At 35.9% G+C, this 13,796-nt stretch overlaps 1 protein-coding gene across 22 annotated transcripts in view; it reads right to left on the minus strand.

Moving 5' to 3' along the window:
- Window positions 1-13,796, minus strand: part of RYR2 (ryanodine receptor 2) — a 788,912-nt gene that overhangs the window by 77,573 nt on the left and 697,543 nt on the right. For all 22 annotated transcript variants that reach the window (XM_063790296.1, XM_063790294.1, XM_063790292.1 and 19 more), the window contains one exon: window positions 1,273-1,372. In XM_063790296.1, the coding sequence (XP_063646366.1) occupies window positions 1,273-1,372 (100 nt within the window). The remainder of the gene's footprint in view (window positions 1-1,272; window positions 1,373-13,796) is intronic.

Below are 13,796 nucleotides of genomic sequence, written 5' to 3' on the forward strand. Positions count from 1 at the left end.
TCACCCTCTGTATTAACCTATTCTACCTCCAATGCTGCACTTTTAAAATTATTATTATGCCCCCCCAGGCAATCTGTTTAATGGCATAGGGAGACTGACTTATGTTCCAAAAAATGCTAAAATAATAATAATGCATATTTGGCATCAACATTTTTAATAAATTCTCTATAATATCTAAGAACTGAAACCATAAGAAGATATAGAAGTAACAGAATAGGAAGACAACTGATTTTGAAATATCGAGACCTGAAATTATTAAGATTCAAGATGAATTATGTGTTTAATAAACATTAAAATAAGTATGAGCTACTTAAAAGTTTCTTTAAAGAAAATTTCTCTCCCTCTTCCCTCAACAGTATTATATATGAAGAACTTTCATCATTTTCATTGTATCACTTTTATTTTAATACGTTTGAAGTCTGGTTTATTAGGCAGACTATTCCCAATTTTAAGTTATTCGGATAATAACAAAATTTTATTTAGTGTATCATATTTCATTTTTCATTGTTCACCTCTATTTATCCTAGAAATATAAATAATCTTCTATTTAAGGACAAGGCTACCTAATAACAGAATGTACCACCATTACTTTTCCATTCCATTACAAATTATATTTAAAATGTTTTCACAAAGGAGCTATAATGAATGTACAAAAAATCATCTTGAAACAGCTGGCTACTGAGATATATGACAGCATCTTAATTGTTAAAAAAGTCTCACTTTAAAAGTCTCCGTATTTGTATCAAGAGTCAGCAAACTATGGCAAAATACCATAAATTACATAAAAAAATTACAGCTTGCCACCTATGTGTGTAAACAAAGTGTGTGTAAATAAAGTTTTTTTGGAACACAGCCACGCTGTTTGTTTACTTATTGTGTCTGGCAGCTTTCCTGCTAACATGGCACAGCTGAAGAGCTGTGACAGGTTGCATAACCCCAAAGCTGAACATATTGACTCTCCAGCCTTAAAGAAAAAGCTCGCGCACCCCCATTTTATAGGATCAGTCTGCTAAGGTTTAGTTATAACATAGTTTCCAAAACTTAAAGAACAGAATGAAAATGAATCTGTATAGTAAGACTCTGAAAAAAAAAAATTAACATTGGTCTCCGTAAACAATGAGAGCTCATATTTGTGAATAGGCACCTGATATAGTCATGAACCAGAAACCCCAGGACTAAATGAGTCAGTGGAACTGAAATGAGGGAGGACCTTGAGAGCAACGAGGAAATCTGAAGAGCAGACACTCGTGAGGGGAACTCAAGGAACCTTACCTTTGCTGGCACTGATTGTCTGTAGCACCATCTCAGCCGCGCCACGATCGTGGAGTCGGGCTTGCTGGTATAGAAGCTTTTGTTTTTCCATTTCTTTTTCCTGAACACAAATCCCAACCATTTATGTTGAGGGTATCAGTAAGCACATCAGATTTCTACAGACCATATTTTTAGTCATCTCTTCATGTATGGGCTCTATGACAACATTATGGACCATTTCAACACCAACGATGTTCTTAAACAGATATTATTAACATATTCAACTATTGTTTTTTTCCCCCTTTATAGTTTTCTTGATATGCTTTTGGTACTGGTTTATCAGCATGGATTTTTTTTTCTCAATTTTAATGATTTGATTCATTCAAAGCCTGTATCACAGTTTTGAAGTACTGTACTTCATCAATGAAACTTGCACTTTCTGATTTATACATTTGTGCATAAGTTTGTCACGTTTTGAATAATCTCCCATGCCATGGCCATAACTTGATACTGCTCAGCAAATGGCTCGAGTTGCAAAGTATCACTGAATCACAGAAAAACATTAACTGAGATGTCTTGAAGTTTAAGTAAAATTGAAAGCTGATATGAATCAAAAGGTAGGCTTCAACGAAGTAGTGGATTTATGATACAGATCTCCCCAGTCACCCCCAAAGAATAAGAGATGCAATGTGCCTTTATATTTTGTATTCTCTGGTGGTAACAAACGATACTGCATGGTACTGCTGGAGCAATGGCTGGAGTTTATTCTTTTCCACTTAAGCTACCACTGAAAACATAAAGAAGAAAATAAAAATAAAATATAAAGGCACAGCAAGTTCAAGACTGGTATGACCATTCACTTGAGCAATCCAGTTCACTGGAGAATTGAGAAGGAACTAAGCAGTATAAGTTGCAGAATGAAAGTTGCATAGAGCCCTATGACAGTGAGTCCATCAAATGGCGTGGTAGAGAAGCTTAGTCAATGGGACATGAAACAGTCAATTAGTATCATGTCCATAAACACAACGGCCAAAACATATATGACCTAAGAGCAGGAAGAGCTGCAGCAGAGGTAGCCAGAATGACAGCTTTGCTGCCATAAACTTTCCATCCAAAATACAGAAAATAGACACTGGAAGATGGAAGAGGTTTAAAAAATGAAGGCTTGCTAGTTACAGAATATGAAAAATAAAGTGAACTAAAAGGAGGGGGAAAAGAAATGGGCTCAAACAAATGAAAAAAGAAACCTTTAAATCAAAAGCAACCAACACAGACATTTATGCTGTTACCAGAGAGTTCTCGCCGAGGCTGGCAAATTTGTTTCTTAAATCTTTGATAATATCGTGCTGCGAAAACAAAATTGATCAGGGTTTTTTTGTCACACTATAGTTAGCGCTCCTGTGGTTAATTTTATGTTTTCTTAAATTATGTGATAGGCCTAAATGGAAGCAGAGAAAAGAAAAAAAAAGAGGCAGCTTTGCTTTATATGTAGCCATGCTAACATCTATAAGGTTTGCCTTCATGTTTAAACCTCTTCCTGTGAAGTCAAAAACAAAACAGAAACAGAACCACACAGACACACAAAACCATTTTGTCATTACAACACAGTTTCAGAAAAACCGAAAGAGGACCCTTCCGTCTGCTCTTCAGGTGTTGTTTAAAACTGATGAGCAACATCTGATTCTTCCTTTTAGACCCAACAATCTTTTATGTTCCTCCCATTGCCAGAGCTCTATGTGGAACTTCCGCTTAAAGCTTAACCAGCTCCTTTTGTGAGAGAGTTTTTCAGTAAGAAAATGATAAGGAATTATTCGCTCATGAAACTGTCCTATCATTTTCATCAACTAAAGAGGCAAGGGAGTCAGGAAGAAGTTCTTCTATTGACCTAATAGAACACATAAAGACAGTCATCAGGAAACTCACAGAAGATGGAAGATGGCAACATGCCACACACTCTTGAAAAAAAACAGAACAAAACAACAATTTGCCATTTGTGCTCCAAAAGGGGGAAGATCAGTTAAAGACCTGCCAGAACAACTCGCAGTGTAGCCTGTAAGGTCCCAGTAACCTAACGGAAATCAACACATGATGTATGAACCTTACAAGGACCAAGAAATAGACAGGATCTCAGGCTACCTTGCTTAAAAATAAACTCCCTGGACAGGTCACTCATTTTTTTTTACATCACATCTAAATTTTAATAATCAATGTTTTGAGGAAGATGATGAAAGTCATTTGAAAAAAAAAAACATTGAGCCAAAAAGACATACTGATCTAGACGCAGAAAAATACTGTATTTCATAGAGATCAAGTCAACCTCTCTGTTGAATTTATTCTTTGTTGAACTGAAATTGGAAGCTCTCCCTTCAGGATTCTTTAATATTATTTCTTTCCAGTACTTTGCCCTTTGAGAACAGCTTCTGGGCATGTAATTTAATCTGTCATAGGGAAAGTTTATTATAAATTAAAAAAAAATAAAACTCTGAAAGCTAAACCAGAAAATTTTCAGATACTAAGATGAATTATGTAAAAACAATTTTTTAAACTGCAGATTAGCTTTTCTAAACAAATTGTAGATAGATCTTTTATAAGCATCTTACTCAGGAAAATAACATCTTGAAAGCACCTTTTCAAGAATAGAGTTCTCCGACACACCAGCTTCTGCTTAAACTGCCTAAGGCTCTTAAATAAACACCACCTGCAGTTTAGTCTTTGTGTTATTTCAAGGTTATTTCAAGGTTACACAGTAAGGTGAGGGAAAAAAGAGCAGCTCCAGAATTTAAATTTTCCCTTAGGCAAAACATTCTGATTGCCAAGAGCAACCAAGAATTATCAGTGCATATCCTAATAAGCTTGTTAGGAGGTTTTTCCAAGGTCGAATATGGTCATATTTCAGACCCATGTTCAAATCACTGGTAATGAACAGAAGTATTTTACATCATGATTGGCTTTTGGTTATAACTGAAGTTTGTAATAACATTGCTAATATTATTTCATTTTGTCTAAGAGTGTGTCAAGCTTTTAACACTTGGGGAAACAAGTAGAAAGGCTTGAAGAGAAACAACTATATTTAGTTCTTCGACAACTTGTCTTATGTGAGAAAAAAATATTGAAATAAGGGGAATTACAATTGTCCCTTGCTCGTCGTCGATGGAGAAAATATTAAGTTGGTGCAAAGGTAACTGTGGTTTTTGTCACTGACCTAATAGTTTATCTTTGTAATGGAGATGAAAAGATATTTTAAACCAGGGCAGCCTGGTTACAGGAAAGGAATTTACATTGTTTCTGAAGGACCTGCCTCAGCTACGTTGACCTCTGGGGCAGAACTTGAGCGACTGACAGGCTGAATCTACCAAATCTATCATCTGTGCATCATACAAAATGAGCCCATCTACTTCGTGTTCTTTTGTTTGTTTGTTTGTATTTCCATGACTTCAACAAGTGTAGAAAAGGTTTTCATAATATTTTCCTCAGAAACTCTAGGTGGTAGCAAGTTATAAGAGAATAGAAATATCCAGGAACAAAACTCCTTAAATTTCCCATAATTTAGTAACGTCATAAGTCAACATGAAATATTTTTAATTGGCATCTGATAGTTATGACCTACAAGGTGATGTTGAATATCAATATTATACGAAATAAAAAGACAGAAAAATAGAAGATTTAATTGGATAACAATGGGGACAATGAAGAAAGGGAGTGAAATTGTACTAATAATTTGGTTTGCAGCACAAACAGGTCAACTCAGACTAAGGGAAGTCAAAAGTATGGATAAGAGACAACTTATCCACTTCAATTATTTTTTTCTGTTGTATTTAAGTTCTTGAAAAATGTAGATTAGCTACATTTCTGTAGAGTTGACTCACAGTGATGGGAAAATACTAAGACTACAACTTCGTTTAAAACGAGTGGTTCCTAAATTTTCTTTCTTTTTTTTAATTAAATAAATGAGCCAGGCACGGTGGCTCATGCCTGTAACCTCAGCACTTTGGGAGGCTGAAGTGGGAGGACTGCTTGAGCCCAGGAGCTCTAGACCAGCCTGGGCAAATAGCAAGACCCTGTCTCTACAAAAAACTAAAAATAGCCAGGCTTCGTGGTGTGCACCTGTAGGCCCAGGTGGGAGAATCACTTGAGGCCAGGATTGCGCCAGTGCACTCCAGCCTGAGCAACAGAGCAAGACATTGCCTCTAAATAAATAAATAAACAAACAAACATGAAGTTTCCTAGAAGAAAAGATCCATGAAGACAGCGGGCTTTCTTTGTTTTAACCACACCAGTACACACATACTGTACATCCAGTACAGTTCTCTGAAAATAATAGGTATTCAAGAAAATTTGCATGAATAAATGACAGAACTAAATGATGTGATATCCTATAGTTTGTGATCACAATTAATCTAAAATATTACAAATGTTATCTTTTTTGTTTGAAGTGCTACAAAATTAGTAGCTCTAAAAGTTTGTCTTTCAGTTCATGTTTAAAGAGGTCTTCAGAATTATACACATACAAATAATAATCAAATTGTGGGCTTTAGCTCATTTAATTTTTTGTTCAGATCTTTCATCATTATCCACTCTCTTTATTACTGATCTTTCGAACAGTGTGATGATCTTCCAGAATTCTGCTTCTTGATAGGATAAGCAAAGTTTCTAATGCTGTCTCTTTAACACTCTGTAAAAATGGTATCAAAGTTTGACTAATCTACAGAGACAAAAGAAACACTAAACCAGGGTCAAGTAATTCAGTTAATGCACTAGAGGCTTTGACGTTACATATACTGTGTAATGTGACTTTACAGCTTAATTCTTCCAATATTATATACACTTGCATTTTGGGTGGAATATTATTTCTCAGGGATTCAGCATATTTAGAACTAATTTAAAACTATGCAAAAGCAATAAAACTCAACTAAGTTGAAATAATTTTCTATTTCAGGGTCCAGTTGACACAATTTACACTATACCACTGAAAGCTTAATTAACAAGGTATAACAAGGAAAGAAAAGAATGAGAAACTCTAAAATCAGAAGCTATCAAATTAGCAAAGTTAAGTTGACTCATCATTAGAGGGAATGTAGTTTGTCTCTAAATGCAATATTGATTTAAAACAGCGGTCATTTACCCACTTATTTGTTTAAGCCTTAAAAAGCACTGGATACTGCCTGGAATACAGAAAGCAAGTACTATGCAGTTCTTTCTCTCCTGGCATAGCCTGACAAAAGAGAGAATAAGAACAAGAAGAAAACTTGGGACCACTAAGAATACAAAGCTATGGTTAGGTCATGAGGGCGCCAGAGTGTTGGACTAATTAGTGGGAAAATGAGAAGTCAGAATAACTTTGAACATAGATTGGATCACAGCAGCTCATTACTTGAATTTTGAAAACTCACAACTATAGAAGCTCTAGTCTCTGTAATTCTAGATCTTCATGAATGGTTATTAACCCTACCCCAGATCAACTCTTGAGAAACAGCTGTACTCCAAGTATTTGATACAGCCCCAAATCCCCTGCCAGGAATTATCTGTCTAGCTGGGAAGAGGATTTTTCTGGAGACCATCTGGAAAGGTGGTACATACGTATTTCTTCAATTCTTCCAGATACTTGGTAGCCATTTTATGCTAATCCATCTTCAGGTAGCATCTGCACAACTGGACTGTATTGTATAAATTGTCAAAAAATGGTGTTAACTGAATTGTTGAGGACATTTTTTGTCATCCTCAGGGGAAAAAAATGCTATTGAATTTTAACTTTAGAAATTTGTTTTTTCCAGTCAGGAAGACCATATTTTAAATATTATTATATTTAATATACCTAATATCAATGTTTTATATATTACACATTATATTTAATGATACTGATATTTATAATGAACTTTATGAAATTTATGAATATTATATAAATTATATAAAGTTCATTATATTATTAAATTTATGTAATTTCATATTGGCTCCTATATTTATGTAATTTACATTTATGTCATTTCATGTAATTTATGTGAAATGTATGTAATTTCACGTTGGCTCCTAGAAAGCTTGGAGTCAAATATTCTGACAATTCACATCAAACTGACAAGACTCCATGGCATGGGTTTCTTTCTATTCTTGGAAGGCCCTACTCTTTGTCTTTCAATAGTTTTTTTTTTCCCTTCAGCTTACTGTGTTATGTATAGTTCCATGATTCTTTAAATACTAAACTAGGAAAAGGTGGGATACGTATGTATGTACAGAAGACATTTTCTTTTCTTTTTTCTTTTTTTGTTTTTTGAGATGGAGTCTCACTCTGCTGCCCAGCCTGGAGTGCAATGGTGTAATCTTGGCTCACTGCAACCTCCGCCTCCTGGGTTCAAGCGATTCCTGTGCCTTGGCCTCCCGAGTAGCTGGGATTACAGGCGCCCGCCACCATGCCCAGCTAATTTTTGTATTTTTAGTAGAGATGGGATTTCACCATGTTGCCTGGGCTGGTCTTGAACTCCTGACCTCAGGTGATCCACCCACCTCGGCCTCCCAAAGTGCTGGGATTACAGCCACGATACACTGCACCTGGCTGACATTATTTTCTATAAAACATTTTTGTGTCACATTCCTGTTCTAAAACACAGGGAGTTTATTTTCTTTTTCAATCCTCCACAAATGATAAAAAGTGATAAAAACTTGCATGCTTTCATCAATACTTATGCAATTAGAGAAACTGCGAAATTGCCCTTAAAAATGAAGAGAATTTATGCCTGGATAGCAAACCACACAACTGTTAAGGGTGGATTTGACATCTGAGAACATCTAGTTGAAAACTCTTTGTTCAAAGAACAGAAAGCTGAGAAACAGAGAGGTTGAGGTCACACAGCACCTGGCTGATAATCCAGGTCTCCTGTGTTGTGTGGTTTATGTTCATCACACTGTAAAAGTTTATCTATGGGCTTCCCTGACTTGTTTTCAGCAGAGAAAGTGAAATTGATTAATAATAATAATAATAATAATAATAATAGCAAATATTTAGAGATGGTTATGTGATAGTCAGTGTTCTGAGTGCCTTATATATATTGACTAATTTAGTCCTCATAACAACCCTGTGAAGTAGATACTATAATTAGCCACACTTTATAGATAGAAAAATTGAGGCTTCCGCTCACACAGCTAGAAGTTCAAGCTGGGATTCAAACACAGGAAGTCCATCTGAGTGTCTGCTCTTAATGAGTCTGCTGCCTTGCATTTACTGTACATAATCTGCTCCTGTATAAGCTTCAACTGAGATTATTTTTTAAATGACAACACATGAAGTTACATTACTGTGCACATGAAAAGTGCACAAGTATATGCTGCTTCAATATATGTTTGTCTCCTAGTATCTGTGGGGGACTGGTTCCAGGACATCCTACAGATATTAACATCTGTCCCTTATATAAAATGCTATAGTGTTTGCACATAACCTACGTACATCCTCCTGTCTACTTTAAATAATCTCTAGATCCCTTATAATAAATACTTAATACACAATGTAAATGTTATGTAAGTAGTTGTTCTGCTATATTGTTTAGGGAACAGTGACAAGGGAAAAAAGTCTGTACTTGTTGGGTACAGAAGCAAATATTTTTTCGAATATTTAAATCTGTAGTTGGCTGAGTCCAAGGATGTGGAAGCCACAAATACAGAGGGCCAGCTGCATGTCTTCTATACAGACTGCTATTTTGGTCCACATACTCATATGCATGAATTACCGTATACAATATAGAGGGTTGTGCTTTCTGGGAATCTTCCTTGTGTCAAGGCCAGGACCCCCCAGCCCAACCTATGCCCTTCTTTCTAAGCCTTGGCTACTTGCCTTGCTTCTGAGCCAGAATGGCCCTAGAAATGACTGCCCCCACACAGTGTGCTTATGAAAGCCAGCTGCTACCATCATTACCACTCACCAAGGAGACCCCATGTTAATGGATAAGGAGAGACTGTGGTGCCTGGACACTCAACAGGCTGTACTCCAGGCAGCTCTGGCTTCCCCAGGGGTTGCCTGGAAGAACTGATTAATATCAGCAGGAAGTATGATGAAATTAACACTCTGTGACCAGTAAGTGACAGGAGACGTAAGGAACCTGCATATAAAGTGCCCATCCTCCTTCCCCGGGGAGGCACTGTTCTGTTCTGTAATGCATATGGTCTCTCAGGAGGCGTCCCACACAGCTGAGCAATGCACTGAACTGCCGAACAGCTGTGATCAGCTCAGGAACACTCTATCTTCTACTTGCCCTCCCTCATTCCCCGTATCGTTTCTCTATTTCCCTAACTCTTCATTCCCTGGGATTGTAACACCCCTTCCCCCAATAAAGTGTTAGCACGTAAGCTTTTGCCTGTGTTTTCTAGGAAATCTGAGCTAAGACACGAGATAATTACTTGAGATGCGTAATTTTATTGTATAACAATGTAGTTGGCAGATTGCGGCAATCAGCGTGAGTACTGGAGAACACTGGCCCTCAGAATTCCTTCCCTCTTTCCCCTCTGTGATTCAATAGTATGAAAAGCAACTCTTAATGCTTTAGTCCATATTTTGGATACCATATACCTCCTGCAGTAGGAACTAAAGAATTATAAATTTTCTTGATATAAGGAATAATTATTTCAATATTTTATATCCGTAGCTATATCTTTAATTTTTATGCATTTAAAAATTCTCTTTGCTAAGATTCAGGAAGACTTTTTAATTTAAAATGCTGTTACCATGAAAAGCACCAAATAAACCCATTCAAAGTTCAAATTATGTAGCCATGGAGGGCAGTATATCTTACAGCCCATTCGTTCTTGTAGCATTACCAAAACATTGTATTCTATTGAAAGTTAGATTCATGGGCGGGTCAGACAAAAAATTTTTATCATCGGGGTAGTGCTATATAATATTAATCCTTAAAACATTTTGGACCTAAATTGGTTCTTCCATACTTAATGGTGCATACTGTGGGATACGAGCTGGGTATTGGCTTGAGTATGTTAGCAGGTATGACAATATTTTATTTGTGTCTCAGATCCATCTGAGAGAATACGCTGGTTTCCTAAGTATTTATTACAGAATTACCAACTCTGCCACAGGCATATTTAGAATTTAACACACAAGAAATTCTCTTTAATCAATAGTACAGAAAAATAGGACCTCAGACTCATCAGATAATTCATCTGTCAATTAGAAACTGGGCATTCGCCAAAAGGAAGATGCAGCTTGCCCAGTATTTGAGAAAGATGGCTGGAAGACAAGTTAACACTCCATTCCTCTTGCTTATCTAAGCTTCACTGTCATTAATTTAGATTTCACAGTCAACAACAAATCTATACTACAGTACCTTAATATTCTAAAGAAATGCTTTCAATAAATTATTATTTAATGCTATATGCTCAGATTTTAGAGAAGAGCAATAAAAGAAGTAACCATCTAAAGAATGTTTCTGAGTTTTTTAAATAAAATCATAGTTAATAAATGTGTTCTACTGCAGTATCAAAGTTCTTTGTTGATCTAGGTGAGAAAAACCCATAATGCTCAGAAAAATGATGTTATTTGACTTGAAACATTATTATTTATTATTATTTCCCTTAGCAAAAATTAAAAAGCTAAATCTAGCATTCAACTCCAATAATTATTTTTTTCAGGTAACTGGTAAAACATTTCTTCCCTTTCAATTAACATCGGCCTCTTTATAAGATTTAACGGTTCCTTTTAATGCTTTTGATAGAGAAGTAGCTCCAAACCTAAAAAATAATTAACTAAATATGCAATAAAGTTATTTAATAAGTAGTTACAGGGAAGCATATTTACCTATATTACAGATGAAACAGGGAATTTTGTAATCAGGTTAAATCAGGCACGTTTTAATTTAACAGGATCATATGAACAATACATATATATATATGATGGAAGAAGAAAAGAGCTGGCAAATCATTCCTCTTTCCTTGTTTTCCATGTTTTTTGAGCTTTACTGCATTCTTCATGGAAAATTTCCCTGTAATAGCACTTTTCTTTTTACCTACTTCGTTTCTCTTCTCAATGACTTTATGGAATATTTTACAGGGAAAGAATTTAAATAGAAACTATAGCAAATATTAATAATTAACCAGGTATAGGGATAGAATTCAATTACCACACACTTTATGTTATTTCCAAATTTATTTGATATAATGTGTTATAAGAATTATTGAAACTGACAAATAGCCTTTCATATTTGTAACTTATGTGAATAACTCCACTATTAGACTATGTCTAAATTATGTCAGATAGACATCTCAATGTAAAAGTATGGTAGATTACTACATTTATAAACAATAAATTTTTCAGTGGTTTTGTTGGTATCACATAGTCAACCTCAGAGAAGAGTATCTTTATAGGGGATGAATTATATATATCTCTGTTTCTCAGCTTTGTAATATTTCATACCACATACACAGTATTTTGTTAAGAGTAGCATGTTACATAAATTAGGTGTGAATTATAAATTATAGTCCCAAATCAGATGGAGATCACTAAAAAAAAAAAAAAATCTCATTAGGAAGCGCAAATCCCCAAATCTGGTGTCCTGCATTACACCTATAAATGTGTGGCAATTCCCAGCACTTTAAAAGCCTGTCTCTTGCTGAGACAGTCATACCTGCTGGTCTGTATCCTCTGTTTTGGGATTAATTGCCAGGTTTCACCACCATGTGAACTTGTCCACTATTCTAAGTTCAAAGGTAGCCCTTTCTCTCAGGTCACGCTCCATATGTCATTTGATTTCTTGTCCTTAGTCTGGCCTGAATCCTAGTGTCTAAATATTAAGATGCCATCACTTGTCGTCTTTCGGACTTCTTTTCTGAATGAGGAACCTTTCTAATGTCACTAAATTTGACCCTATTGATCAAACCGATCTCCCTGAAACTGCATTCCTCTTTCAAGGTAAAATGGTTTTCTTGGTTAGCAACACCTTCTCTGCCATCCAGCCCCATTATACAACTATCAACACATTCTTGAGGCATTAACTTTTATGCTACTTAGGAAATCAGTTCTTTACTTAATGTTAGGAGAGCCCTTCATATTTTCATCCCTCAACAATTCACATAAATTTTATATGAAATAATTCGTGATAAAAAATCAAAATCTACCAAATTCTTATTATACCCATTATTATCTATTATTTAAGCCCATAATATATTATTAAGTGTTAGGCCCATTGTATGCCATTAACCATTATATCCATCGGATCAGAGCTGCATGTGATAGTATATACATGATTTACATTTTGAAATTTGCAAGGATGATGATACAAGAACTATATATTCCTCCAACTATAACAGTGAGTTAAAAAAATTAAAAAGTGGCTGGGCGTGGTGGCTCAGGCCTGTAATCCCAGCACTTTGGGAGGCCCAGATGGGTGGATCACGAGGTCAGGAGATAAAGACCATTGTGACCAACATGGTGAAACCCCGTCTCTACTAAAAATACAAAAAATTAGCTTAGCCGGGCGTGGTGGCGTGCCCCTGTAGTCCTAGCTACTCGGGAGGCTGAGGCAGGGGAACTGTTTGAACCCAGGAGGTGGAGATTGCAGTGAGCTGAGATCCTGCCACTGCACTCCAGCCTGACACAGTGAGACTCTGTCTCAAAAAAAAAAAAAAAAAATTACAAAGAAATTTTAAAATAGTTTCTTCAAGACAGTCTAAAATTCATTTTGGCAGCAAATATTTCACTTTTTTTTTTTTTTAAAAAAAGAAGGCAAAGTAGAATAGTTTACACTTACAAACTAAAAAGCTTTTTTGTTGTTGTTGAGACGGAGTTTCACTCTTGTCGCCCAGGCTGGAGTGCAATGGCGCAATCTCGGCTCACTGCAACCTCCTTCTCCCAGGTTCAAGTGATTCTCCTGCCTCGGCCTCCCCAGTAGCTGGGATTACAGGCGTGCACTACCACGCCCGGCTAATTTTTGTATTTTTAGTAGAGATGAGGTTTCACCACATTGGCCAGGCTGGTCTCAAACTCCTGATCTCAAGTGATCCACCCGCCTCAGCCTCCCAAAGTGCTGGGATTACAAGCGTAAGCCTCTGCACCTGGCCACCTAAAAAGCTTTTTTTTTTTTTTTTAAACAAACAAACAAAACTAAAGTCTTTATAGGTATCATCTTCACAGAATGTTTATGATTGATTTTCCTACTATATAGCCTTATGAAAATAAAACATAAGCTTAACAAGGTTCATATTAATGTAAGTAATTTTGTAATTCTATATCAAAATGTTTTCTTTTAGCAAATGTTCCCAGTATTCAAAATATTAAGAGAGAAATAGTCATCTAGTTCTTCCCTTTAATGCAACAATGAAATCAATATTGAAATCATGGAATATAATCTCCAGTTACTAATTGAAGTGATTACTAGCACAATGGAAAAGCAGGCTTCTTTCCACTCTCACCAGCAATACCATTTATCATGTCTGTTTTCAAGTAATAAAACTGGTGTTGAAAAACATCAAGAGGGATAAGGTCAGAACATTGCACCAAAAATGAGAAGTCCCTGGCTTAAAAAGTGTGTCATCCAAAGGGCTGGACTCCTTTATCCCAG

This window comes from Pan troglodytes, chromosome 1 (assembly GCF_028858775.2).
Source record: "Pan troglodytes isolate AG18354 chromosome 1, NHGRI_mPanTro3-v2.0_pri, whole genome shotgun sequence".
Lineage (NCBI taxonomy): Eukaryota > Metazoa > Chordata > Mammalia > Primates > Hominidae > Pan > Pan troglodytes.